General features: G+C 37.8%; 1 protein-coding gene across 4 annotated transcripts in view; it reads left to right on the top strand.

Annotated features, from left to right (window-relative positions):
• Positions 1-267: 267 nt before the first annotated feature.
• The window catches only part of SCFD1 (sec1 family domain containing 1), a 57,563-nt gene continuing 30,477 nt past the window's right edge, over positions 268-27,353 (top strand). For 2 of the 4 annotated variants that reach the window (XM_026068885.1, XM_026068886.1), the window contains exons 1-14: positions 268-334; positions 5,261-5,331; positions 6,187-6,275; positions 7,280-7,370; positions 8,206-8,328; positions 9,559-9,646; positions 13,919-14,008; positions 15,504-15,559; positions 16,517-16,602; positions 18,458-18,557; positions 21,984-22,123; positions 23,087-23,177; positions 23,543-23,616; positions 25,817-25,898. In XM_026068885.1, coding sequence (XP_025924670.1) covers positions 304-334; positions 5,261-5,331; positions 6,187-6,275; positions 7,280-7,370; positions 8,206-8,328; positions 9,559-9,646; positions 13,919-14,008; positions 15,504-15,559; positions 16,517-16,602; positions 18,458-18,557; positions 21,984-22,123; positions 23,087-23,177; positions 23,543-23,616; positions 25,817-25,898 — 1,212 coding nt within the window. In that variant the 5' untranslated portion in view covers positions 268-303. Of the gene's footprint in view, positions 335-5,260; positions 5,332-6,186; positions 6,276-7,279; positions 7,371-8,205; positions 8,329-9,558; positions 9,647-13,918; positions 14,009-15,503; positions 15,560-16,516; positions 16,603-18,457; positions 18,558-21,983; positions 22,124-23,086; positions 23,178-23,542; positions 23,617-25,816; positions 25,899-27,353 lie in introns of those variants that run through there. The other 2 variants (XM_026068887.1, XM_026068888.1) reach the window with 2 other exon arrangements.

Here is a 27,353-nt window from a genome sequence, read left to right on the forward strand (position 1 = left end):
GGAGACAGGCCAGCGGCGGGGCGGAGGCCCCACCTGCTCGCGCGCCTGGCGCACCCGGGGGGAGGGGGAGCGGCGGCGCGGCGCTCGCCGGCTCCGCTCGGGGCCGGGCGCGGCCGGGAAGGCACCAGCGGAGCCCGCGCGGCGGCGCGGCCCGCGCACCTGGCGCGCCCAGGTGGGAGTGGGGAGGGCAGGCCCCGCCCACGGCCCGCCCCTGCCCGCGCGCGGGCCGCCACGTCGACCGACTGCTGCGCGCGCGGCAGTGGGCGGGGCGCCGCGCCGCGGCCGGCCAGGCGGCGGAGGAAGATGGCGGCCGGTATTCGGGAGAAGCAGACAGGTAAGCGGCTTCCCGCCGCCTCCCTCGCGCTGCCCTTCTCGGGGACTGGCAAAGGGAGGGAGCGCGGTCCGCCCCCCGCTGCAGCCCTGGCCGCCTTGCTCCGTCCCTTCCCTTCTTCCGCTCCCTCCGCCAGCGGGGGCCCCGGCCGCGGGGCGGGGTGTGGGTGTCTCCGCCGGGGGTTTCTTCCCTCTCTGCTGCTCTGGGTCTCCGGGAAGGGAGATGGCGGGCTGCCTCCTCCTCGCCCCGCGGCGGCCGCTGGGGCGGAGCCGCTGGGGCGGAGCCGCTGGGGCGCTGCTCAGCTCCGCCCGCCGCGGAGGTGCGCGGGCAGCGGGGTCTTGCTGCGGCGCTCGCGGAGGAGGCGCGGGGCTCCGGCGGCGGGTGGGGGAGGGGCGCGGCGCCGCCGTCGCGGTGACCAACGGCCGCGCGCGCCCCGACCCCGCTCCCGGGCGGTCGCGGCTCCCGCTGCGGGGCGGCGCGGGCAGCCGAGGCCCGGGGCCGCCGCGGGGCGGGAATCACCCGCGGAGGGGGCTTGCACGGGGCCGGGAAGTGAGCCGTGCCGGCCCCCGTGCCGCGGCGGAGCGGGTTGCGCTTTCCGCCTTGTTTCGGCTTTCTTCCTGTATGAGATAAGGATCAATGGGAAATGTCGCTGAAAGGTGCAAAAATAAAATTTCTGCTGTGATGCTCCTGTTAAGATAATACAGAGGCCTTGGAGTGCACACTGATCCCCGAGAAATTGAAAATGGGAACTTTACCGTGACGATTAATTATGCAGGAGGTCATCTGTGGGTAAAAGGGATAGTTATTTTGCTATTCCTTACACATTTACTCTGCGTTCATAATTGACTTTCTTCTCTGTCTTGCATGCACTTCCTTTCTGGTGTACTTATAACAACCAGCAACCTAATTTTGATTTTAATTGTTGAAGGACTAAAACTTAAGTAATCTACTTTAACTTAATTATGACCAGGGTAAATCTCAAAGAACTGGAGGCAGGATGCTGCTTTGTGGAGCCTTGAGCCATCCCTTTGAACATATTCCTAAAATGGAGAACATGTCACTCCATAGTCCTGTTTAGTTCCCTTGCCTGCAGAAGCTGTCAATAATTTGAGCTATAGTCTTGTCGCCTTTTTCTTGACAGCTGCAGTATCTTTCTGGTGGCATAGAGGATTCTGGACACTTATTTAACATGAAATTTCTAAGATCATCTGCCTGAGAATCTCAGTCTCTGTATTGGCCTTAAATATTTACTAGTACTGTCAACCTACTCTCTGTATCATAAGCCTACTTACTGTAATCTCATTCCTTTGGTCTCCTACTGCTAATAAGTAGGAGAATACTGCTATTTGATGTTTCTGTACTATCCTTTACTTTTGTTCACTCTGTTAGCTTTCTGATTAAGCAAATTGTCCTTGAGGCTTTATTTCATACAACTTTGTTCTTTTCTTTCATGCTTCTCCTTGCTACTTGATTATTTCAGTCATCCTTCACCATGTTGTCTTCTGTTGGGAAGGTAATTTGCCTGTTGGAGACATAATTTGCCAGAAGATGGATTGAACAACTAAAAGATGCTCAGACAGGAAACTGAAATGATGTATTATCATTTAGTATTTGTATAACCATGCATGTACACCATCTGTTGTGACCTTGGTCCCAGTCCATGACCAGTCAGAACAGGTCATTGTGCAAGCAAAGTAAAAACCTGATCCGTGCTCCAGGGAGTGTTCAGTCTAAACATAAATTAAATGACAATGTGAATATTAAAAAGAAACCCAGATAAATGATGAAAGGATAATGTTTGTCATGATTGTCACAGCACACTGGTAGTTTGATTGCTGTCTTCTTTTGTAGAGAACTGATGCTGAGTTTTACTTTAAATGGTAAGCTCTACAAAGAAGCTGCTTCAAATCCAGTAGTACCAAACCTGCATAACCCTTCAGCTTTATACGGAATTGTTCATATGGCTGTGATGTACAGAAGATGTCGTTGGCAGGGAGGGAGGGAAGCTTCCACGTACTGTTTGTAATCAGCTTGCAGAAGTTCATGGTAAAAAAAAAATTAGGCAAAGTGGAAGGCTGGGTCCGGGGAGATCCAGCATTCACTACCAGCTTGCTTCCTCCCACAGTCAAGGGTGAATGTGCCAGCAGTTTAATTACTGGTGATGTGATTTGAAAATGCAGTATACAGGAGGTAGAAGTAAGGACAGTCTGTAAAGGAGGACTTTAGGGCTGGGCATGTACACATGGTGTTAGGAAAGCCAAAGTTCAACTGGAGTTGAGATTTGCAAGGTTTGTTAAGAGCAATGAGAAGAGCTGCTGCTGCTGCATTAGTAGTGGAAGGAAAAATGTGAGACCATTGCTGACTGGAGTAGGTGATTAGTGACAGTGGCAAAGGCTGAGATACCAAATGCCGCCTTTGCCTTGGTCTTCACCAGCAGGGTTTTCCAGGCCTTTGTGCTTATGGGAAGTGTTCAAAGAGAATTACCAGCAGTGAATGAGGGTTGAAGCATGGATTGTTTGAGAGAACTTGACCCATATGAGTCCATTGGACCCAATGAGCTGCATCCAGTGGTGTTGAGAGAGCTAGCTGATGTTCTTGCAAGGCCGCCTCCATCATCTTTGAAAGGTCTTGGTGACCAGGAGCAGTCCCTGATGACTAGAGAGAGGCAAAYGTTGCACCCATCTTCAAAGAGGGCAAAAGGACAATCCAGGGAACTACAGACTGGTTAGCCTTACTTTGATCCCTGTGAAAATCATGGGCCCAAGTCCTTTTGGAACATATCTCTCATCACATGAAAAAGGTGAGCATGGATTTGCCTATAGTAAATCATGCCTGACCAACCTGATTACATCTTGTGATAAAATGACAGGATTTGTGGGTGAAGGAAGAGCAGAGGATGTCATTTACCTTGACTTCAGCAAGGCTTTTGGCATTGTATTCTTGGATCCAAGTTAGGATGTTGTGGTCTGGGTGGTTGAGAAAAAACTGGTTGGATGGTCAGGCCCAGAGGGTAGTGGTTAATCAGTCATGCTATACCTGGAGGCTGGTAGCAACCGTAGCACCATATGGGGTCCATCCTGTGCCCTGTCCTGCTTAAAAACTCCATCAGTGACCCGGAGAAAATGTCAGAGTACACTCTCATCAAGCGTGCAGATGACACTGAACTGGAGGGAACAGTTGATACTCTCGAAGGCAAGGCTGCCATCCAGAGGGACCTAGATGGGACAGAGGAATGGGCCAGCAGGTACCTTRTGAAATTCAACAAGGACACATGCAGAGTTCTGTGCCTGGGAAGGAAGAGCCCCTTGCAACGGTACAGGCCAGGGACTGCCCAGCAGGGGGGGCAGCTCTGCTGAAAAGGCCTTGGGGGTTGCGGTGGGCAGCGAGCTGAACATAAGCCTGTAGCGTGCCCCTACACAACAGCATCCTGGGGCATATTCACAGGAGCACAGCCAGTAGACTGAGGGAAGTGATTATCCCCTGCTATTCAGTACTTATGAGACCACACCTAGCATACTGCATCCAATTTTTGGCCCTCAGGAGGGCAAAAAGACATTGATAACTGAAGTCTTAAGCAGTAGGTCACCAAGATGGTTGGGGACTGGAACAGTTGCCCTGTGAGAGGAGGCTGAGGGACCAGGGCTTGTTCAGCCTGGAGAAGAGGCTAGTTTAGGTGTGACCCCTAAGCTACCCAGGTAGCAGCCCTCCATTACCTATGAAAAGGTCATCAAGGAGGAGGAGCCCGGTTTGTCACAGTAGTGCATGGTGGGAGGACGAGAGACAATGGGTGTGAATTGAAACAAGAGGTGTTCAAGCTGGGAAATGCTTTTTCACTMCGTGGACAGTCAAGCATTGGAACAGATTGCACATCCATCCTTGGAGGTGTTCAAGGCCTGCCTGGATAAAGCCCTGAGTAGCCTGACCTGACCTCACAGCTGGCTCAGCTTTGGGTAGGAGGTTGCACTAGAGACCTCCTGAGCCCCTTCCAGCTTGAGCTGTCCTGTGATCCGGTGAACTCCATGGGAGCTGCATTGAGTATTCTCAGTAGCTTCATTCAGTGTAAGAGTTAGAACCATTTCTACTGTTACCCATTTATGAGCAAAGTGGTGTACATTGCCATGATTTCTGAATGTTTTTCCTCCTTGCAAAGGTTTATGATGATTTTATTCATGAATTCGGACAGAACAGCCACAAACTTGTATTGATGCAAATATTGTTTTGCTTCTAGTCAAAGATGGGATAACAGAATATTGTGTATTGTCTAATCAGGTAAATGAGGAAGGGCTCCTTATTTAGATGATTTGTGAGTTAGAGGTAGTTTAAGGAATCTGCCTTGTTTTCTGTGTTGAATGGGACATTTAATGAAAACACATTCTTGTTTCTAAGAGTTTTCCTGCTGCAACTTAGAGGAATTTTTGTCCCTCAAAGCAGCAATTTCTTCTGATGTTTTCTAAACATTCTCAAAATGTTTCAATCTGTGCATCAAAATTGTTGTCAGGCAAACAGGTATTTTTGGCTTGTGTATATAGTGCTGTTCCAGTTTGGTGGGAAATGCAGAGCAAACTAGTTCTTAATGTATAGAGTGCCCCCTTTGGAAAGATACTGAAATTATTTTTTAAGGCAAACTGTTACAGAATACAGCCCATATAATAAAGGAAAGAGATTCTTTCTTAATGTGTTGGGACTTGCTTTTTTTTCTTCCTTTTGCAGTATTTCCCCGAGCCTATAAATTCTAGCTGATGTGTGTCAGTCACTTGTCAGTCAAAAGCTGCCTAAAAATAATAGACAATGTGGCCTGTTGTATTTATATTTTGTGGGTTTTTTCCTCCCAAATGAACCATATCATAAAGGCCTGTTAATGTGTTTCTGTTGTTGTGCCAAGTAGTATAACCGTAAAGAGAGTAAATCATTATTCTACTTACTTTGCAGTGGCTTTGAAACGTATGTTGAACTTCAATGTTCCTCCTGTTAAAAACAGCACAGGAGAACCTGTATGGAAGGTAAGTACTACTTGAACTAGAACAGCAGATTTTTACAGTGCTCTAGAAAGTTTAGATTATCAGATTTAACTAAATCAAGTTTAGTTTAATGTTCTTAACTTGTACAGAATATTTTTTTCCTGTTAAGAGTATATAGAAATTGCATATTAGAATTTCTGGGGATGATACATATTTGAAAGATTGGTTACTTAAAGAGCCAAAGACTAACTGATTCTTTAGGCGAGTATTTTAATGAGCAACTAGGGAGAATGTTTTGAAATGTGCTTAGGTCTCACTGATACCTGTTGGCATAAATTTAGGTGAGACCTTACAGTTGAACTCACAAAGTCAGGAAGAAACCTGTAGAAAGGGAAAATTATTGAAAACTTTAAATTTAGGATAAGCTGAGATCAAGCTACCTTCATTAGCTTTAAAGAAATTAATGTGATTCTGAAGAAATTTTTGCTACCAGAAAGCAAATATTCTATGTCTTCTTCTGTTCTGTTGTCTTTTGTTACTAGGTCCTGTATTTTACCTCTACTTCTCCCTCTGTTTCCTCCCAAATATAGCCAGAGAAATTCTGCCTGTACAGTAACAAATTACTGACAGCCACTGATTCCTATTTGACTGACATTTTTCAGAAGGAAGTGATGAATTTTCTTCCATTTATCTTTGAATTTATTTTCTTTTTTTCTTTTTGTCTTAGTAAGCACAAATGGACAGGAAGTCCACAACAAATTAATGATTTATTATAAATGGGTAAATGTTTAGCATCTTTAAGGAACTACTGCCATAACCTTGAACCTGAACTTCTTCATCCACTGTTTACCTCTTTGTAAGAAGGTGTGTATCTGTACAGCCATGTTTGTGTTACAGGTTCTCATTTATGACAGATTTGGCCAAGATATAATCTCACCTTTGCTGTCAGTGAAAGAGTTGAGAGATATGGGGATCACTTTGCATCTGTAAGTACTTTTAAAAAATATGACTTTTTTTTTTAGGAAGTTTACCTGACATTCCCAGCAAGTCATGAACAATACATCAAAAATCATTCAATGAACAACTGTTAAAATAAAGATTATACCCTTACTTTTTCCTAAATTCAAATGGTATTATTAAGAATCAGGAACTGGTGAGATCATATTCTTCAGCAGGATTTTGTACTCAGTACAGCAGGCCCCTGTCCAAACATAAAAATTATCCAGTAGGGTTTTTTGGACATCTATTTGTACAAATCCCTCTATATTTCATATATGTTAAGATTTCTTTGGTACAAATGGTTTGATGGGACTGCCTATGCTCTTTGCATACATTTTTACACACAGACTTCAATTGTATCTTGTCAAAGATATGGAATATTTAAGTATTATTTTAAGAGATTTTGGATTTCTCTTTCTTTAAGTTCCGTTTATTTAGTTCACTGTCATTCTGTAGCTGTGGTAATAGCCATGGAGGCACTTTGAACATACCTTTAAGTTCTTCAAAAGTTTTTTAACTTTTGCTAAGTGAAGGCTAGAAATTGAAACACAATTTAATATACTGACACATCTGCAGAAATATGATAGGAACATGTTAGCACCTTGCCTGTCCTTGTTTAGAAGAGCAGGAAAGGCAAGTTTACTAGTATAAGATAAGCTGTTTTTTTGTTGTCATGCTTTAAATTAGCCAATAAATAGGAGTTCATACATGAACTTTTTGTATGTAATATTTTAGTTTCCTTTGGATGGAATAATCTGTCTTTCAAATAAACTTTGGAGATCTCCATTGACATATTTAGCTACCAAAAAAAATTAAATGTGGTTTTTCATTTTTTTCATGTTATGGTCTCGCTAAAATCTAAGTAAATAAAATGTAAGGAGAAATTCTAGGGAATTGGATTGTTTCTTATAGATAAATGATTTCTTTAGTGTTATAATGTTACACAACTCTGAAGAGGGACACATTAGAGATCTAGTTTTCTTCCTTTCAGGCTTTTGCATTCAGATCGGGATGCTATTCCAGACGTTCCAGCTGTTTACTTTGTAATGCCAACAGAAGAGAATATTGACAGAATGTGCCAGGTAGCTTGCATGCTCAATATCTGAAATGAGTAGACACAACACAGAGAGAGTGTGTGAAGTAATCTTGCCCTGAGGGGAATGTGACTATTCTACATCCAGTTCTTGTGCGTGTCTGAACACACCTTTGCTTGTGTTTTATTATTTATTAGCAAATCTTTGTCATACAAAATATTTCCCAAAATTTTTACATGGAAAACTTCTGTTTCCCAGAGAGTAGAAGAGTAAGTGTGTCTACAGAGTTTTGGAGAGTGAGTTTTGGGAATGAGGGGGCAAGAGGGCACAAATTGAAATACAGGAAATTCTACTTAAACATAAAAAAAAAAAACCCTATTTTTTTAATGTGAGGATGATCAAACACTGGAACAGGTTGCCTGGAGAGGCTGTGGACTTTCTCTCCTTGGAGATGTTCAAAACCTGGCTGGATGTGGCCCTGAGCAACCTGCTCTGAGCAGGGGGATAGGACTAGGTGATCTCTAGAGGTCCCTTTCAACCTCAACAATTCTGATTCTGTGGGAGGAGTTGATGGAAAGTTGACATCTTTACCAAAGAAAGAAAAAATAGCAAAGGATAATTGTTGTCAGTGCTAATGCGTAGAGTAGTAGTTGTTGCTTGGTAGCTTAAATTTCATTTCCTGGCTGTTCTGTGAGAGGTGTGTTTTGTTTAGTAATTTTAGTCAAAACACTACATACAAGGGTGTATGAACCAGGCATTTAAGCACTAAGCAGAAAATGTAATTTCACTATGATATTGGAACACCACCTTGTAAAAGTATTTATATTTTGGAAATGTATTAGTATTTATTCAGGAAAAAGGTTGTGGTCTTCTTTGCTTTTAGGATCTTCGAAGTCAACTTTATGAATCATATTATTTAAACTTTATTTCTGCCATTTCAAGAAGTAAACTGGAAGATATTGCAAATGCTGCCATAGGTGCTAATGCAGTAACACAAGTGGCTAAGGTAAGAAAATCATAGTCTCTGATGTTAAAGATACTACCATTACAGATGTTCTTGTAGTCTGTTTTGGCCACTTCTATGCCACACACAGCTTTTCTGGCTGAATCATGAACAAAATAAATGGATTTTTTTTCTTTTGTATAGCTTGATTCAGTGACAGGCATGGATTTATTGGGGAAAATAAGGGAATTACAGTCATCTCATTAATGCTGCTTAGTACTACACTTCATCGTAGTCAGAAGTCCAAATGCTGCAAGACCTTTGCGGTGAATGATAAGGGAGGAAATACAGTGGTTTCAGAGCATTCCCAATCTCATCAACTCAGTCACTGCATCCAGTCATATTTAATGGTGTGAAGTTTTTAGCTTGTAAATACATGAAAAATGTTTGTATGAATGCAGTTGTCATTTTAAACAGACAATGTACAGTTAGGTGGGTGTTGCATACATATACACTATGATACTGTACACTTCTAGACCTTTATGATTTAAAGACCAATGACTGGCATATAATCTCTCATTTTTGTTTAATACCTTTACCAAGACTACATATTATTAAATAACTATTTTCATATGTATTTAAATACATTTGCTTTTTCTCAGTCCTGTTGGGGATTACTACTGGAGCGAGAGAAGGAAACAGTTGTGATTTTAAATGAAAAACTAATAATGTTTCTTAAGGCTTAGATCTTCAGCAGGGGTAAATTGGTGTAGTGCTGTTGACTAATTTTATTATATCTATTTGTCCCATTCACAGTTTATGCTATAAAGAGGTTTCATTTTTTTTCTGAATGTACAAGTATTTTACAGAAAATTCAGACTTATATGAGATATGATCTCTTATTGTATACATATTACCCTCTCTTTCATCTCTCCTGGCTGAGAGCTCAGCGCTGTTTATATTGTAGTCCTTCATATTAGTAAAAAATAAACCTGTAATATTATACTGTCCTCCATGTGTATTTTTTCAGTGATGCTTGACTACTAAAAGTTTATCCATAGAAATCCCTGAAGTTGGATTGTTTTCTTTTAACACTCTTCAGGAGTGCTCTAATATTCTGCAGTATCACTCAGTGCTTACAAAGGCTTTTTTAGTCTGTACAATGTCTTACATTTATGTCTTCTAATAGGTAGTTCTGTAACATTGAGGTTCAAACAGAAGTACCAGTAAATCACAAATAGATATTTTATACTTCATTCTGGACTGTTCTGACCATTCTTCCTTGATTTCTAGGTATTTGATCAGTATCTCAATTTTATTACTTTGGAAGATGATATGTTTGTATTGTGTAACCAAAACAAAGAGCTTGTTTCATATCGTGGTAAGTAAAATTTATTTGTACAAAAATTATACTAGAATGTCTAAAGTTGGTGTTTACTATTGAAGTTGTAGTTAATATCTAACAATGATTCTATTTGACTTCTTAATTCAAGACTCTTTACTGTGTTAATATGTAGATTGCATGCACAGATCTCTACATCTACATATATTTTTTCATCTTTGACCTGTTCAGACATCGGGATAATCTGTTAGGTGTGTAGATTAAAATCATGAAGAAAGCAGTTCTTAGGTCTTAAATACAGCATCTTTACCATGTGGCTATTGTAATAGTGAAATGTAAATCTGTATTTTCATTTAGGAAAAGAATTAAGATATAGATTCCCTCTAAGATTGTTGARCACTTAAAAATTCTAGTTTTAATTTTCAAATTATAAAATTTAGTAAAGGGAAATTGTAGCATAGATTTATATATGGATAGTAGGGCTTTTTATGCATGGAATTATTTAGGAAATATTTCTCCTTATTTACACATGTAGAGAAACACTCTGGGCGACTGCTGTGTGTAGACACTACTGTTTAGTCATAATCTCTTCTGCAGTTCTTAAGGAATTAAATACTTTGTTTCTGTGTGAATGGTCTGTTGCAAAGTGCCTGTGAGGAAGATAAAGCAAGAAAAATGACTTTGAATTGATAAAGAGTTGTTTGTACCTTCTAGACAGTTACCAGTTAGTACCTGCTTTTCCCAGTCAAGATGTGAAAGCAGGGATCCAAACATGTGGGGATGTACAGAGGGGAGATGGTTAAGATCAGGGGGTGGAGGAGCACAGGGAAGAATCTAGGGAAGGAAAGTATAGAAAGTAAGAAATGCCAATGGCTTCTACAAGCACCTGAACCAAGGAGCTGTTTGTCAGCTTCTCCGTGAAATCTCAGAGCTGCAAGTGAAATCAGTCTCAGGGAACTTCTTTGTTTTTTCTTGTCTTGAGACTTCTGTCAGGCCTGTTTTGGAACCTAACAGGAAAACTCTGTGGCTGCTTGTGCCAGCCTTAGGTCAGTCACCTGTAGGCTGCAGTGCTACTGCAGCTTGAGTCAGCATATATACTAGCTGTCACCAGCAGCCATGTGGTTTTCCTCCCTCCTTTGCTCTGATTTTTGTGCTTCCCTGACCCATTCAGTGTGCTAAGCCAAGAGAAAACTATCATCCTGCACCCAGTGCCCCTCTTACTCAAATGGCTGGCTACTACAGGGTGAGTTGTCTTGCTGCCCCTGCTGTCATTTCCCTCATCTTTGCCTCCCTTTTACATCAGAATTAGGGATTTTGCAGCTGCAGAATGTGTTTGTTCAGTTGGCTCATTCTAAAGAAAATACCAGCTCACCCTACATTTGTGTGATCTACAAATCCAATGCAGGAAAGTTGCAAAGGTGTGCAAGTCAGAGGCAAGACAACCGTTTTTTAACAGCACTCTTCGTTACTTTAGCATAGTCACAATGTCTAGCTGTACCCTCACACAGTTAACTCCTGATTTAGTTGGATGCACAGAATACTCTCCTTTAATGACCGGGTAGAGAGATGAGAAGTCTCTGTATGCCTAACACTTAGCAGTGGGACTTTTGGCCTCTCTTGCCCAATTTCCAAAGCCAGTACCTTTTTTTAAAACTGGATCCAGACTACCAAGCTCTGTCTCACATTGGGTTTTATTCCATTTATGAAAATCTTTTGTCAAGAGCTGTAGTAATAATTGTTTTGTGATGTATTTGTGCGTGCATAAAGATGGTTGAGTGGAACAGGTCTCATAAGATTCCTACTAACTAACAACGAGTTTGAATTAAAATGACTGAAAACTGTTTTTAGCCATCAGTTACCATAAGTTGTGGTTTTGCTTTCCTTTCTTGAGTTGCTGAAATTTGCCACACACCATGAGGTTTCACACTCTGTTTAAGCCAATCTAAATGTGGACTGTTACCAAAAACTAAACAAACAGAAATCTAGCCTTCCATACAGAAGTGATTCTATATCCCATTATAGCACTGAGCTGATCTCAGTGCATGAGTGCTAGCTCTGACGCAGGGGGGCAGTAGGAATGCACAGGCAAAGGAGAAGTCATCTCCTCTCCTTTTGGAGCACAGGAAGCTGCCAGTTCGTATAGTTTCATAAATCTGCCTAAGCCGCTGTGAATCTGCTGCTGCTGCAAGAGGCTTGCTGTTCTTGTGGCAGCTCGATCATGTGGCCACACGTTCAGCTGAAGGGGTGAACTAGGAACTAATACAGCAAAAAAAGGTTAATTTTCAGTTTCCTGATTTGTTGGTGGTATAACTGCATTTACAGAGAAGTAATGTCAGGACAAATAAGCATGATAACATTCTTTGATTATGTAAAAGGCTTTCAGAGAGAGAAAAGAGATAGCGCATTCTCTCTGTCCATGTAGTAATGGACTAGAAGTAATGAACTTAAATTGCAACAAGAAAGTTTCTGGTCAGGTATTAGGAGCACTTTCTAACATTAAGGATAGTGAAATATTAGAATAGATTACCTATAAAGGTTATGGCATTTCCATCACTGGAAGCCCTTTAGGAATTGGTTAGACACAGAAATACATAGGTTTAGCTCTTCTTTGGGCAAGAGGACAGACTAGATGATCCCTCAGCCTCCCTCTGGTTCTGTCTTTCAATGACTCTGTGTAGAAGGAAGAGTGACTAATAATGGTATAATGTGGATGTTCCTGGAGGATGTTATTCAAATGTTTCTATACCACATTTGTATCAGTTTTGTAAAAAAACAAGAAAACGGAGGAAATCTAACCTTGCTTTCTATAATAGCTTCATTCTCAATAAGCTTGTTAAAGTGGAGAGAGAGGAATATATAGAGAAAACATGATAAAATGTTTTGCTGAAAGAATATTTATGAGAGATTCTGAAAGGTTGGTCTTACTTAACAAGCGGTCATATTAAGTATTTTTGTTGATTGCTATGGTATAGTAAAAGGAATGTGCTCATAAAGTGTACATCTAACAAAATTAGAAGGCACTGATATGATGTTTCAATACTCTGCATACTATATGATGACTTTGAACATAATAATAGGAAGGGAATGGAATTTTAAAATTGAAAATGGTACGGGAGTAAAAAAAATTATTTTCCCCCTGTAAACTGGGAGACCATTAGTTGGAGATAACTCCAGAAAGTGATAACCCCAGTTAATGTCAAAACTTTGACATTACAAGAAAATACATGTATTGGGAACAGTCTGCGTTTCTAGGTACTGATGTTTAAGAAAAGTGAACACGGAATAAAAAAGGTGCTGAGGGGAGCACTCCTATTGCTGTTGTTTCATCCTAGTAGCCTAATAATAAGTTTGACTTGTTAAGTCTAGCTACTAGTAAAAACTGCTAATATAATTAATCTCTATAAAGTTTTCAGAGGACAAAAACTAGGGAGAAAAAAATCACCCTTAAATTTAGAGAATGATTGTGACTGGCCATGCATAAATATGGGATGGAAAGCTTATTAATGCTCTGAGCAGTGAAGTTCCTGTTTGAGGTAAGGGGATAAGACAGGTTACTTCAGAGATTTTTGAAAAGTAAAATAAAATAAAGGAGGGGGGATTTATGGCATCAGTCCAGAGGTAGTGCTTGACTTGATACCTGTAATAAGATGAAATTTGATGTTTCCTGTTAGCTTTTATGTTCTTGTCAGTATTAATTATTTACCAGAAGTGTTGCTAAGCAGTTCTTTTACTGAACTAAACAGCAGAGGGAAATCTTTCTATCTGTAGCATGAAGTGTTTTAGGGAATTTTACCTAGACTAGAAACTGACAGTGATTTTATTTTTCTTTAAAAAAAAAATAAATAAATGGGTGCTCTGTTACAGGAGGTGGTATTTAGAATCTTTAAATATAGATAACAGTGTACTGTAATTCTCTTAAAAATATACGAGTCTAATTCTTGAAGATTTCACGTCTGAAAAATGGTTTCCAAGTGGATAGCCATTCATATTTCATAACGTGGTTTTCTAGGTGGTTTTTACTTACAGTGAGATAATACAATCAAAAAGTTRTAGTATGCATTGTTAGAGATAGCAGGAGGGGGGAAGGTTGTGTAGTGTTTGACCTTACACAATGAGCAATAGTTAAGCTCTCCCAATGTCTGACTTAAAGTAATGGAAGTGCTAAAAGGTGCATTTCACAATTTGATCACTTCACCAACAGAAGCATTTGGCTATTGACAGCCATTGGGTAAGAGGAGGATCAGTTTCTCAGTATTAACATGGCATTATGAGCTGCTTTAACCCTATTAACTTTTTTCCATACTGTTGTAGCCATTAACAGACCAGATATAACCGACACTGAAATGGAAACGATAATGGACACTATTGTTGATAGTCTCTTCTGTTTCTTTGTTACACTTGGTAAGTTTTCAAATTCTAGCATATTTTCAATGTGTTCTCTTTCTAGAAGAGATGCATTTTTAGTTAGATACAGAGAAGTTCAATGATTAAGTAGCCAAGGAAAGGTGGAAGTATACTTGTTGCAGAACCTTAAATAGTTCAGTGTTTGAGTTGCCAAGATTATTGCTATACATAAAGTCCATCCTACATGGGAGTTGAGTCTTAGCCTTCAAGATCAGTGGGTGAAGCATACTGCTAAAATGCAAGATTTTGGATTCATTGCTTTTACAAAATCCTAGTTTATATTGAAAATCAACAGTGCTTTGAGTTTGGATTTATGGCTTGCAAAAAAAGAAAAAAAAAAGCAGCAACCCCCCCAAAACAAACTGTGCAAAGGTCTAACTGAAATAAATCAACGTGTAGAAAGGTGTCTTAAATTTATTTGGTTTATTGTGAATTTTCTTGATGGTTGGCTTATACATTTTCATGCTGGTGACATCTACATGAGTTCTCATGTATCACCGCTTCATAGTTTAAATAATGTAGTGGAAACAGACAGAAGTTGAAATTCCCACCAAAAAGTGTATTTTTTGTGTATTTTTTGCTGCCAGCTGGTTATTACAATGTTTTGTAATGTATTACAGTTTCAAAACTACAAACAAAAACATTTTTAAAATAATATAAAAGACAACATCATTCGCACATTGTGTTGTGTCAGGGATTGTCACTTTTAACTTTAAGCAGTGGCATAAATATATAAATCTTAAAACTAGTGTTACAGTTAATGTAGTTTATGCTTTTCTTGGGTTTAAAATTAAAAGTGTTCAAATGCTAAACTCACCGACTTTCCGTAACTGTCTTCACTGTCTGAGATAGTATTTTCTCAAGGAGAGTTTGGGATCTCTACGGGGAAATCTGTTCAGGAGAGATTTCTTTGAACCTGCTGATTTCTTTGAAGTGTTAGCATGATACAAATTAAATCTCTTTTACTGAGCCAGTTAAACTCTGATATTTGGATTTTCATATTTATATAGTCATAAGCCAGAAACAGCTAAAGACACTGAAACCTGCAATCCAATGGAAAATGTCTTTTAGAATAGAACATTCCCCTGCAGTGAGTTATAACTGATAATGTTTTTTGGTTGTTATTTTTATATTACAATTTGTTATTATTGTCGAGTAATTTCTAAGGTTTTGAAATGTTCAATTTTAATACTTCCATATGAGATAGTTTATTCTTCCCCTCCACAGTACATTAGCTATTTTTTTTGTTTACATTATACTTCTTACAAAAACCTGCATGAGATATTCATTTACTTTTGTAAAACTTTATTATAGTTCAGTACATTATGTTTGGTTTCATAGATAATGACTGCAAGAGACAAGTTGAGTATAATTTGTATTGTCCATTTAAAAAAATTGACCTCAAAATGTCCCAAGTTTGTTTTATGAAAAGTACACTAGCTTATGATCTGAAACTTATCGTGCAAGTGGAAGTTGCTATCTCTTTTATTAGGAGCTATTCCTATAATCAGATGCTCAAGAGGAACTGCAGCTGAAATGGTGGCAGTGGTAAGAATTTCTTTTCTGAAAAAGTATCATTGTTTTAAAACTTTCCTAACAGCATGTTTACTTTTTTCAATATCAGACAGAGATCCAGTGGTATCATACACTTTTTCTTACCAGGGAGATAAAACTGGAAAGGAAATAAACCAGTTCTCCTTTCTGATTTCAGTTCCATGAAATTTCTATAGAAATTATAGTATCATAATACTATGATATTGCAATATTATGATTTAGGAATATTATGAATCAGCTGATGAGAAACTTAAACCTGAATAATCTTTCCTACTCTAGAGTTTATCTGAATTTTCTGAGAGGCGTTATAGTTAGAACCATTAAGCTGTATCTTCACTGTTTGAAAAGTAGCTGTCTGGCTTGGGGTTTTCTGTGTGTCTGCATAAGGAATTTTTAGCTATCTTACTGGGAAACCCTATGAATACAAGACTTTCTTTACTATATCAAAGTAAACTTGATTATCAAGTAGAGATGAAATTGCCAGACTAAATGACGATTAAAAAATGCCTCACGCTGATTAAAACTAAGTATTCAGTGTGCGTGTATTCACAGTAGTAGTAGTAGTCTCATTCTCATGAAACATTCACTGTGGCAGTGTCTGACAGCCCATTTGCTGCTTCTGCAGGTCTTCTGAGCTGTGGTTCCCTGTTGGTGCCTCCTATTAGCGGTTTTTGTTCACATGTTTAGGGAGAGGGTGCTGATTGCCTGAGAGGGTGGTTAGTGGACACAAAGGAAGTATCTACTGTGCAGTCCTGGATCCAGAATGCTGGAGGGAGGAAAAAGGAGGAAGAGATTTCTTGGGCTGGGTTCAGTGTGCTGTGGACCTAGATTTCCTGCAGATTTATTTACCACAAAAGTAGCACAATCGATCTTTAATTTTTTTTTTCATATAAAAAGGTTAGAAAACCATTGGTCATTCAAAGCTACTTTGTTTTTTTTTTCCCCCCTCAGAAATTAGATAAGAAGCTTAGAGAGAATCTAAGAGATGCCAGGAACAGTCTTTTTACAGGTGACACACTTGGAGCTGGCCAATTCAGGTATGGTGTTAGTAATGACTTTGTATTTTCACTTTTCATATTTCAGTTGTCTGAAAGATCTCTTTAGAATTAAGTCACTGTACTGAAAACTATTTACAAGGATTTGGTTCAAATTCTGAGTAGCTTGCTTGTATTAAAAGAATTAGAAGTTCTTCTAAGTGAGTTTTTATATCTCTTTGTATAATCAGGTTGAAAACTTTCAAAGCTAAGAAGTATGCAGTCCTAGGCTGTGAGTCAAAAATTATTTAAAGAGGCAGGCAATTTTGTTCACCCAAGTCCCTGCCAATATACTTGGTGTACAGGAGTAGAATGTACAGTTGGGTGTCTGAACATATCTGTTAGCATCCTTTAGTCAATTAAAAAGAAAGAAATTCACATTTTCTCGCTTGTGAGCACTGTTATCAATTGCAATTACGTCAAGGGCAGGTGTTTCTCAACTCATCTCTGCTTCTACAAGAGGACGACTACGCAGGGACTGCCACCTGGATCATTAGACAGTTAAGAACTTTTAAGTCGCCAACATCTCAATCCTTTGTGGGGAAGGAGGGGTAGGAAAAGAAATTGCAGATGCTTCCATTCATCTGATATGTGGTCTCCGTAGCCTCCCCCACATCCGTTTACCCCCAAATACTTGATCTTAGGGAAGACTCTACAGACTGCCTGGGGGGGTGAGGGTATTATAGTAGCTTACACTGTACATGAAAAGGTAAGGAGACCTACTGGAAAGATTGAAGCTAAAAGAAATGGGTATGATCTCCTAGCTAGGTATAAAATAATCTTTACATGGTATTTTTTTCTCAAATCAAGAGCAGCACTTTGACGAAAGACATGAAAACATCTGTAAGTGTGGCAAAATAAAGTGAGATTGAAAGCTATAAGAAAGTAAAAGGAGAGGAAGTAGCTGTGAAATCCCAGTTCCCTCATTTTCATGGGAACTGAATTGTAGCCACTGTTTTTCCTTAAAAGGGGTAGCTTGTTTTTTCTTACAGTATAGCATCATTACCCTCAGAAAATCAAGATGCAAAAAAAAGAGAAATATGGGAACCTTTAACCATTTAAGTGGCTTCAGATCTTGAGTTTGCTTTTCAAAATGATACAGGCAAGTGACTAAGACTCCTGAGCCTTTTAATCTACATGAAAGTACTTATTGCAAGGAATTAGCATGCTTTTACTCCATTCAGATACACTGTAATTTAGCTATCATATTTACTGTAAGGTTAGTGTGCTTTAGGGGATGGTTGCAATAATGTTCTGTAAATTCACACCATTTCTGTCTTCACTATAAATTATGTAACCATACCCCAATATACTTAGGCTCGTCTGAAATTTTTTTCTGTAAAATTGAGTATGAAGTCATTACAGTGCATCTCAGAAGTTCATAATCTTTTCTTTACAGACTTCATATGCAAGCAAATAGGAAAAATGAAATGAAAAACACTTGAGAGATTTTATATTTAAGGTTCATATTGGGGATTAAGGTTGAATGTGACCCACCTCATCTCTTACAACGTAAAACAGTTGATTAGAATTCAGATATGTATCCACACAAGTAATAACTAATACCTAAAAGGCTAGTTACTGATTGGTGTTTTGACTTCTGTTTAATTGTTATGCATTGGTAATGTCACTGAGTACAAAACAGAATTATCTTTTTACCATTGCTAGGACAATGATTCATGACGTTTCTGGCAGTGGTCAGCCCCAGATGCTTCGGGGAAGGCTGGAAAAACTCCCTAGTAGACAGTCTGGCTTTTAACTTGAAATCTGAGGTAGAAGGTGGCTGATACCACTCAGGATGTTACTGGAATGTTCTAAACATGTTTAAAGAAGTACTAATGCAGTGTCATCTTTTCAGCTTCCAAAGGCCCCTATTAGTCCTTGTTGACAGAAACATAGATTTAGCAACTCCTCTACATCATACTTGGACATACCAAGCTTTAGTGCATGATGTACTGGTAAGAATAATCCTAATTTTATTACCAAAAATATTTTTCATTCAGTTTGTTATTAACCGTAATATCATATTTTCTCTTAATCAAAACACTGTTTGTTCTGTTTTATTTGGAGGTTGTTTAGTTAAGAACAACTTGGAAGATTTCCTCTAGAAGGTTTATTTGACTATAACATCTAAAATAATTAAAAAGTTGAAATCCTGATATTATCAGAACATTAATAATTCAACAACCCTACTTTGTTTTCAGTAGTTCATGATCTTTTACATTGTGTAAGCTCTAAATTCATCAAGGGCAACTCCGTTTTCAAAATGAAATAGTGTAAATAAGTTCTAAGCCATTTTTAGTATTAGTTAGAACTTCCAAAAATGCCTATTTCTGTTTTTCTCCACAAGATGGTGTAGCTGTTTAGTATAGAAATGCCAAGCAGTATATGACCCTACTGTGAGGAATGTAAAATAGATTTGGGGGGGATTTTTTTTTGAAGTTCACATGTCTTTAAAGCACACTCATTTCCCGGAGTTTATTTTATAAAACCAGTAGTAGAAGTGTACTGAACAAAAGCAAATACTGTTTACTTGGGATTTATAGTTTTCATACATAATTATGGAATGAAATAATAAAAGATAATGTGAGTAAGAATAATATCTTGAGGGGGTTTTTACACTTTAGAGTTACCATGCAAATCATTTGAATATGTAGCTTTTCTGAGAAATGTTTTGTCTTTATCATTGAGGCTGTTAGAGCCTCACATACACATACACACAAAAACACATGTAGATAAGGTTATGTGTTTGCATTCAAAGTTTATTGTGAATTAAATAGCCATACATGGTGGTGTCTAAATGCTTGCATGGCTGTGATGAAGATTTTTTTTAGCACAAATAGGATGTTCTAGGACTTTTGAATTCTGTTTGTGTAATTCATTGCTTACATGCTTTATAAAAAGTCCCTTCCTCTTTGAAACAAAAGAATAGTATTCACAAATAAAAAAACCTTTGGCCTGGTTTCTTTAAGAAAGGCATATATGAAAAAATACAGTTTACACTGTGTTTTCTCCAATAACTGTTGAACCATCTGAAAACTTGCAACTAGAGGTACTGAATTTCTAGTGTTCTGATGGGGGTTTTTTTGAAAATCAGTGACAGAGTAGAGGAGGGAGACCCACATTAGACTCTTCATAGATGTAAATGCTGTTGCACAAGGTCAACTTATTAGGCTTCTTTACTTGTCTGCCATTCAATCAGCAAATACTTGCTGACTAGCTAGAAAAATACATGCCTACCTCTATGTACTTGCCTCTTACTCGGCTGGTCAGTAGAGAAGGTAGTGTTGGTTGGCCTCAGGCATGTGTGGAGGTCAGACTTGGTGCAGCAAGAAGCAGAGGGGTCAAAGATGTCTTGGAAGCTAAGAATAACTAATGCTACATATATGGAGAGGTATCAGAATAATGCTATAAGAATGGTTTGAGGATCCTTGGATATTTCTCTGTGCTGCATCAGGCTTTAGTAATTTCTCTGAAACAACTTGTTGAATGTTGCATGTTGTGTCTTTTTTTTGACTGAATTGATAGGACTATGAGTCTGTCTAATGAAATTATAACTGAGTTGCCTGTGTTTCGTGTTAAGGGGAAAAGTTTAATTTCAAAACCAGGCAAGTTACTCAGTTTAAAGGCAAGCATGCCAAGTTCTTCACAAACTGAGCATAATATTTTATGAAGTAACCACAGTAGCCTTTTAAAAGGCCCTAAAATACAGCAATGAAAATGTTACCAAGGTGATGATTTTCATTTCAATTCTCAATTAAAATAGTCCAGGGACCTTGTGGGATGTTGAACTAAGTGCTAACCTAACCACAAAATTGTGTGCTGTGTCTGTGTAGATAATAATGGAATGAAAAGATTGCCATTTGTGATTAAAATACCTTCCAGTAGTGATCAGGGAAAGGTGGGTGGCATGGATAGAAAGCCTTTTAAAGATAAAATGAGGAGGAGAGAGGAAGAGGACTTTAGTCAATAAGAATCATTTTGGTAAAAGCTAGTAAGTGCAAAAACTAGCTTGAAACTCAGGTCACTGCTGAGTTAAATTGAGCCAAAACATAGATCTCCATTAAAAAAATCACAGCTGAGTTTTCAATCAAGTGACTTTTTTCCCTTTAACTTTTTAGTGAACAAATGTTAGTGAAAAATACTCTCTTTTTACTGAAACCTTAAACAGGCCTTGTTAAATGAGATTTCTCCCCATTGACTGCATATGCTTCCTTTGAGTAGCTGTTTGTTTTTGTTTCCATTCTGGCACAGATGATTTGTGGTATTTCATTTTAAGTGTGAACTCTGTAAAGTGATAGCTAGAAACACTTTTTAAATTGTTTTTATGTGACAGTTTCACTTATAATGAACTAGTTCTGAATATTGTAATGAGCATAATAAAATGCAGTTGTATTTCTCAAAAAAAAAATACATAATCTGAAAGGTTTTTGACAAATTCTGTAAAGTCCAAGATTTGACTCCTTTTATCATTATTTACCAAGAAAAGAACAACTTCGGAATTTTAAATGTTTTTTGAAAGGTAGAGTAGTCAGTAAAGGTAGAGTAAAGTCAGTGACTGGGGTACTAGCTAAGCGCTGTATTGGAAACCAGAAGGAATGTGCTGCAGAAAATGCAGAGCTGTCCTTGGCCAGGGTAGGAAGGGAAAGCATACAGGAAGGAGCGTGGTGATATAGCATGTGAGCATAAATAACTGTGTCATCTAGCTGAAAATGTGGTTTCTTGATTCATACATCTGTGGAAGAAGAAAAGCTATATGGAGAAATTTCAGCTGTGTTGCAAGCAATACTTTTATACTTTTATTGGGGGGCATTATTTCATTAGTATTTTAAAAATGTGGGGAGGGAGGGACGAAGACCYGTGAAGGTGTAGATAAATAGTCCTCACAGTGGATATTCCCATTGCCCATGTCATGAACTTCTTTGCCGCTTTGATACATCTGCTGTAATTGCGTAAGTGGAATTCAGTCTGAGAAACTTGTTTGTTGTTCTGCAACACAGAAACTTTTATGATGGTAAATTTTTAGTCAGCTGTTAAAGCTCAGTTACTGTTAAATAATTTATTTTCCCTACAGAAAACAATATTCCTATCAGTTTAATTTAAGTAGATTGCTTGCCTGTGAGACAATCAGATATTCCTGCTTGAAATCTGTTGCTTTGTTTGGTAGTTTTTCAATAAGTTTGAGTAATTTTGGAATTCTAACACTGCTACTGTTATTATCTGGTTAGTTAGGAAACAGCTTCTTGCCTTCTTAAGAAATTTTAATAGACAGCTGTGTTTCTGTTTATTCTAGAAAATATTTTAGAAAATAATTGGCTGAGTGTAAATGACTGATTAAATGATTTAAAAACTGTCGAGTGTTTAACTAAGATTTCTTTTTTTAGGATTTCCATTTAAATAGAGTTAACTTGGAAGAATCAGCAGGAATGGAAAGTTCTCCAGCAGGTGCTAGACCTAAGAAAAAAAATAAGAAGTCCTATGACTTAACTGCATCTGATAAATTTTGGCAAAAGCATAAAGGCAGGTAAGCTGAATAGGTATTTATGTAGTCAATTTGTGTGGAAGGATTTCTTTGCTTTTGTTTGACTATAAGGGCATATGATTAGCTCATGGTACTGCAGCTGAGGCTCACAAATCGTAACATATGCCTGGAAAAGTTTTGTATGATCTTACAAAGTTAGGTATATTTTTTTATAGCGCAACCATTTAAGTCTAATTTTAAGGGTATTAATAACAGTTCTAATACTGTTTTAGAAGGACTTCAACCCACAATAAAAGTTGCGACCATCATAGTATATCTAGTAATAGCTTTGCTAGGATTGATAAAATATTTTTGGAGCCCTGAGCAGTTCTGGGTTAGGAAGGACAAAAAGAAATAGAAAAGGGTGTTGTCTTTACTCTTATTCAGATGAACAAATAGCTATACAGAGTTCTGTCTGCTGTAAGTTTATTGTATTTGAAAAAAGATGCAATCTGATTCATATGGCTTGTCCCATCTGTTTTACTAAATACTAAATTTTAGGGGGAGAATTCATTACAAGTAGAATTAATTCCTTGAGTAAATCATTAAAAAATTAAAATGATGAGGATATTCTAATGATTCTTTCATATTCTGGTACTTCTATTTTTAAGTTTATTTGGAAATATATAAGGTTTTTTTTTTATTAAGCAGTCAGTTTGTTGTCCGCGTTCATTGTATATTTGCTTTCTGTTACATAGCACACAACTTGTGTTTTTACCAGAAAAAATAATAAAACCTTTTATCAGGATTATATAAAATGCACAGAAAGCAGTGAATATATCTTGGAAAGTTTCAGTAAACATTCAGTAAGAGGTCATTATTTTCACTGGTTTGAGTCTGCTGCATGATTAGTATATTGGTATTTCTGAAATACATTTCCATAATCATCCTGATCATACAACCTTGTCTGGTTCTAGTGTTTCAGTTCATTCCTTTAACTGAGCCTAATACAGAGTATTGTGTTAGTCCTTTTCCAGAGGTAGCTGAGTCTGTTCAGCAAGAACTGGAGTCCTACAGAGCCCAGGAAGATGAAGTCAAAAGACTTAAAAGTATCATGGTAAGGTTTATCACATATATTTGCTTTAAGTAAAGTATAATAGCACTTGTATAGTGTATATTTGTATACTTGCTGGCAGGGAGGCTGGTTGTTTTTTCCAAATATCAGCACATGTTGATAATTGTATGCATAATGTAAGCTGAAATGTAGGACTGGGGTACCATGTTTCATCATAAAGTTCAGTGTTTCTTGTATTTATTGGCATTACATTTATATTACTTTCATAATAACTGTAAAATATGATCCAAACATTAATATCAGTATGAGAAATAAGTTACAAATGCACTGACTGTATTTGTATGTGTAGTTTTCATATTTATGATGATTATTTTTATTCCTCTTCCCAAATCCTTCTCCAAAACCAGGGTATAGAAGGGGAGGATGAAGGAGCAATAAGTATGCTTTCTGATAATACAGCTAAGCTAACTTCAGCTGTTAGGTAAGTCATCAATAATGCATTATTACTTAATTAAGTTAATGGGGAACAATTTCTAATTCTCTCTGCCATTTGACTTTTAATATCCTTTGAAATTAATAACTTTAAAAATAGGCTATTCAGCTCAATAGAAGACTTTAAATGCTTTATTACTCTGGTAGAGTTTAAGACAATTCTCTTGACAAGTACTTTCCCCTGTAACTTCCACAGCAGGTGTATGTAAGTCCTATAAACATGAATTTGTGACGTTTCATCAACAGCAATTGTGAATAGTGAACAGTTTTACTGCATCATAGATTTGCTTGCATTCTCCCAGAGGAAACACCCATCTACCTCTACATTCCTTTTTAAAAATTTGCCAGTGAAACACACATCTTGAAGCATCTGCTTTCTTTACACAATGTGTTATTAATTACATTTTGATTAATGCAGTTACTGTAGTTAATATATTAACATCTGTTAGCAAAATTATAGTCATTAAGAACTCTGCACTGGAAATTTACTACCTTGTTAGTGGATACTTAGACACTGTGGATGAGACTGAAAGTCTGAGATTTAGACTTGTTCCTAACTGTAGATCTGTTCTTCATTCTGCTTCTGCCTTGGAAAAGGAAAATGTTCAGTTTGCTGTTCTTGACTAAGACCCCAATTATCAGTGTGAGGCAGAAAGAATTATTTTGAGCGTAGATAGGGTGATATGTCCTGTAAATCCATTATGTGTCTACATTAATTAGTTGTCTCTTAGTGATTTCCAAAATTTATTTTATATGCTATGCCATAGTTAGAATTTGGTTGGAATTACAAAGGATGTCTTGATCACACGTTTCCAAACAAGCCAACGAATGTTTCCAAGTTCTCAAGATGCTGGTTCTTGGGTTATGGCAGTAAGACTGAAAGAGACAAGCATCAAAAGCTTTAAACTTACAGCCCAAAAAAAAAAAAAAAAAAAAAAGCATCATATGACTAAAGTTTTTTCAGGAAGTTTTGCTGTTCAATTAGTCTCTTCATGACTGTTTCCTGTGTTTCCTGTAATCTGTCAGTATTAAGGAAAATCTTGTCTTACTTCAGAAAAGCATGTAACGCAGTAAGCTCTTCTGTTTGCAACATTTGAGCCCCAGTCTTCTGGATTATGCTGAGAACTATAAAGGATCTACCATTTAGGCATGTTTCTGCTGGGAGAATTTAGCTGGGCTTTGCTCTTCTGTTGTTGTACATCATTTGCTAGTAGGAAAAAGACACGCTTCAGTCTCTAAGGTTTTACAATTTCTAGAAAACTTTGGAATAACTAATAATTAAAAAACAGAGGTTCTAAAAGAGGATCTCCTGCCTTTTTTAATGCAGTTCTTTACAAATGCAGTCCTAATCACCTTCCAACTACAATGTCATTAATGGCAAATCATCCTAAGTGACATCGCATTTATAATTACTTAAAGAGGAAGGTTTAGTTACTTAACTTTACAGATCTTCAGGATATGTAGTCAGTGTAATTCAGTGCCTTATTATCATCTTATTATTAAACACGGAGGCACTGACATCTAGTTGGTCATCTTTGTTTTCCATTCTTTTGTATATGAAAGTTTATAGACCCTGAGTAGATGTGATTCCTACTGACCAAAAGAATCCAGCTTTTATACTGGTGATGCCCAGATCCCAACAGTGGAAATAATACAGCTTACAACATCTCAAGAAACCCATTTACTACAAAGTAAACTTAACCATTCAGTTTCCCTTTTTACAAAAGATTTCTCTTCAATCTTGAGTCTTACGCAAAGATTTGTGTCATATGCAGTAGCACCTGTGACACATTCAAGGACATCCAGAGGTTCTGTGACTTATTTGACAGATAACTGCACTTTTATTGGCATCAGACATGAACTAAATGTTGATTAGATAAACCAGAATTCTGGTAGATTATTTGTTTAGATAAGAAGAGCAAATACCTGTTTTTGTTGATCATGAGCTTTCAATAGTAATGCTAAGTTACCCATGTTATATATGTCTTTTGCTAGTCAACGTAAAAAACCTGTTTCAATATATTCCATGTGGATAATTCAGTTCTGGTATGAGAATTATTATATCTATACTTTCTAACTTTTTATTTCTAACCTTACCATTCCATAGGTTTTTTTGTACCTACTATGTACAACACACAATTCAACTAACTGGGCAACTCAGCAGGTTACTTTATATTTACTTTTTTCAGCTCTCTTCCAGAGCTACTGGAAAAGAAGAGGCTCATTGATCTCCATACGAATGTTGCAACTGCTGTTTTGGAGCATATAAAGGTATGATTGCTTCAGTTTTCTGTCTGTAATGCAGTCTACCTGGAGAAATATATTTGAACAAGTGAAGCAATCAATTGTGTTACCTTTGAAAGAAATCATTGTGTAACATTACTTAGTGTTGAAGGGTGATGGAATGATTTTTGAATGCCTATGCATTAAAAGTGAAATAAATATACCAATTTTTTTGTATCAGAACTTATTAATATATTATCATTTATTTATGATGGCCACAACTTTTATTGTGGGTTGAAGGCCTTCTAAAACATGTTTTTGAAGGAGAAGCCTTTGCTTTGCTTCAGGTACATGTCATGGCAGGTTATGATTAGAATCTAAACAATTTTGTTTGGTATACACATATTGAAAGAGTACTATTTATTGGTCACCAAATGAAAGCAATCTCCTGAGGTGTGGCAATAATGATGCCAGTTACTGAACTGGTCTTTCCAGGAGGGTCTGTGTTAGATGTTTCTTCTGCATAAGTTGTACTAGATGAAAAGAACTTCGGAAAGATGTTTGTCCTCCTCCTGCTGCTCTTGTAACAAAGAACTTGCAGCCAGTTTCAGTATCAAGTAAAGATCATGGTTACTAGTAGGAAAAAATAAAAGATATATCAGTTTCTGAAAGGCTTGTCTATAATTTGTATTCTCCTAAAGCAGAAAGATTGGAATTCTGTTCTTGAAAGTGATTTAGGCATCGAGTCTCACTGAAAGTCAGTAGTTAAGAAAATTTTACCCCGTGCTATTTGTAACAGTCATAGGAAGCAATGTGTGTTGAAGTCTACTTTGCTAACATTTGTGAAGTCTGTCTTTACTTCTAGGTGCTACTTTTTTCTTAACTCACTACTATAAATGTACTCATAGGGACACACTTATGTCTCTTCTTCAATTTTAAAAATACAAATAAGATTAATTTCTATGCTAAAACTCAGAATATGTTTGGTTTATTACTGTGGGGGCTAATTTTATATGCTTTTGCAGTATTAGGCATGTATGTCAGTTATCAGATCTGGCAACTTTTAAAAACAGTACATTAATTCCATTGCAAAAAATGGAAATTGACAGTGGTGTTTTATTTGTTGTCTGATCTATAAAATCACTTTTCTAAGAAAGATACTGACAGTAATGGCAGGCTTACATCAGTGGTATTTTATCTAATTTGTTGGACATAATCCAGGTTTCAGAGAAGGATGTAGAATGAAATTACATTAGTTTTATCAACTGTGTCCTCCTGGCAGCGAACTGGAGTCAGATGCCCATGCTGATTCTCCTTTACATGCTAGTGACACACTTTTCTATTACCTAGAGGTGGCAGGAATTATCTGAGGGTCCTACCAGAAAGCTCCCAGGGAGTGCTGATAGATTCCACCATGAAAGATTCTTAGTTCTGGAATTGCAAAGTGCTCAGGCTCCTTACCTTCTTATTGTATAGCTGTCAAGATCACAAAATAAATGGGCA

Source organism: Apteryx rowi, unplaced genomic scaffold, assembly GCF_003343035.1.
Source record: "Apteryx rowi isolate R43461 unplaced genomic scaffold, aptRow1 scaffold_280, whole genome shotgun sequence".
NCBI lineage: Eukaryota > Metazoa > Chordata > Aves > Apterygiformes > Apterygidae > Apteryx > Apteryx rowi.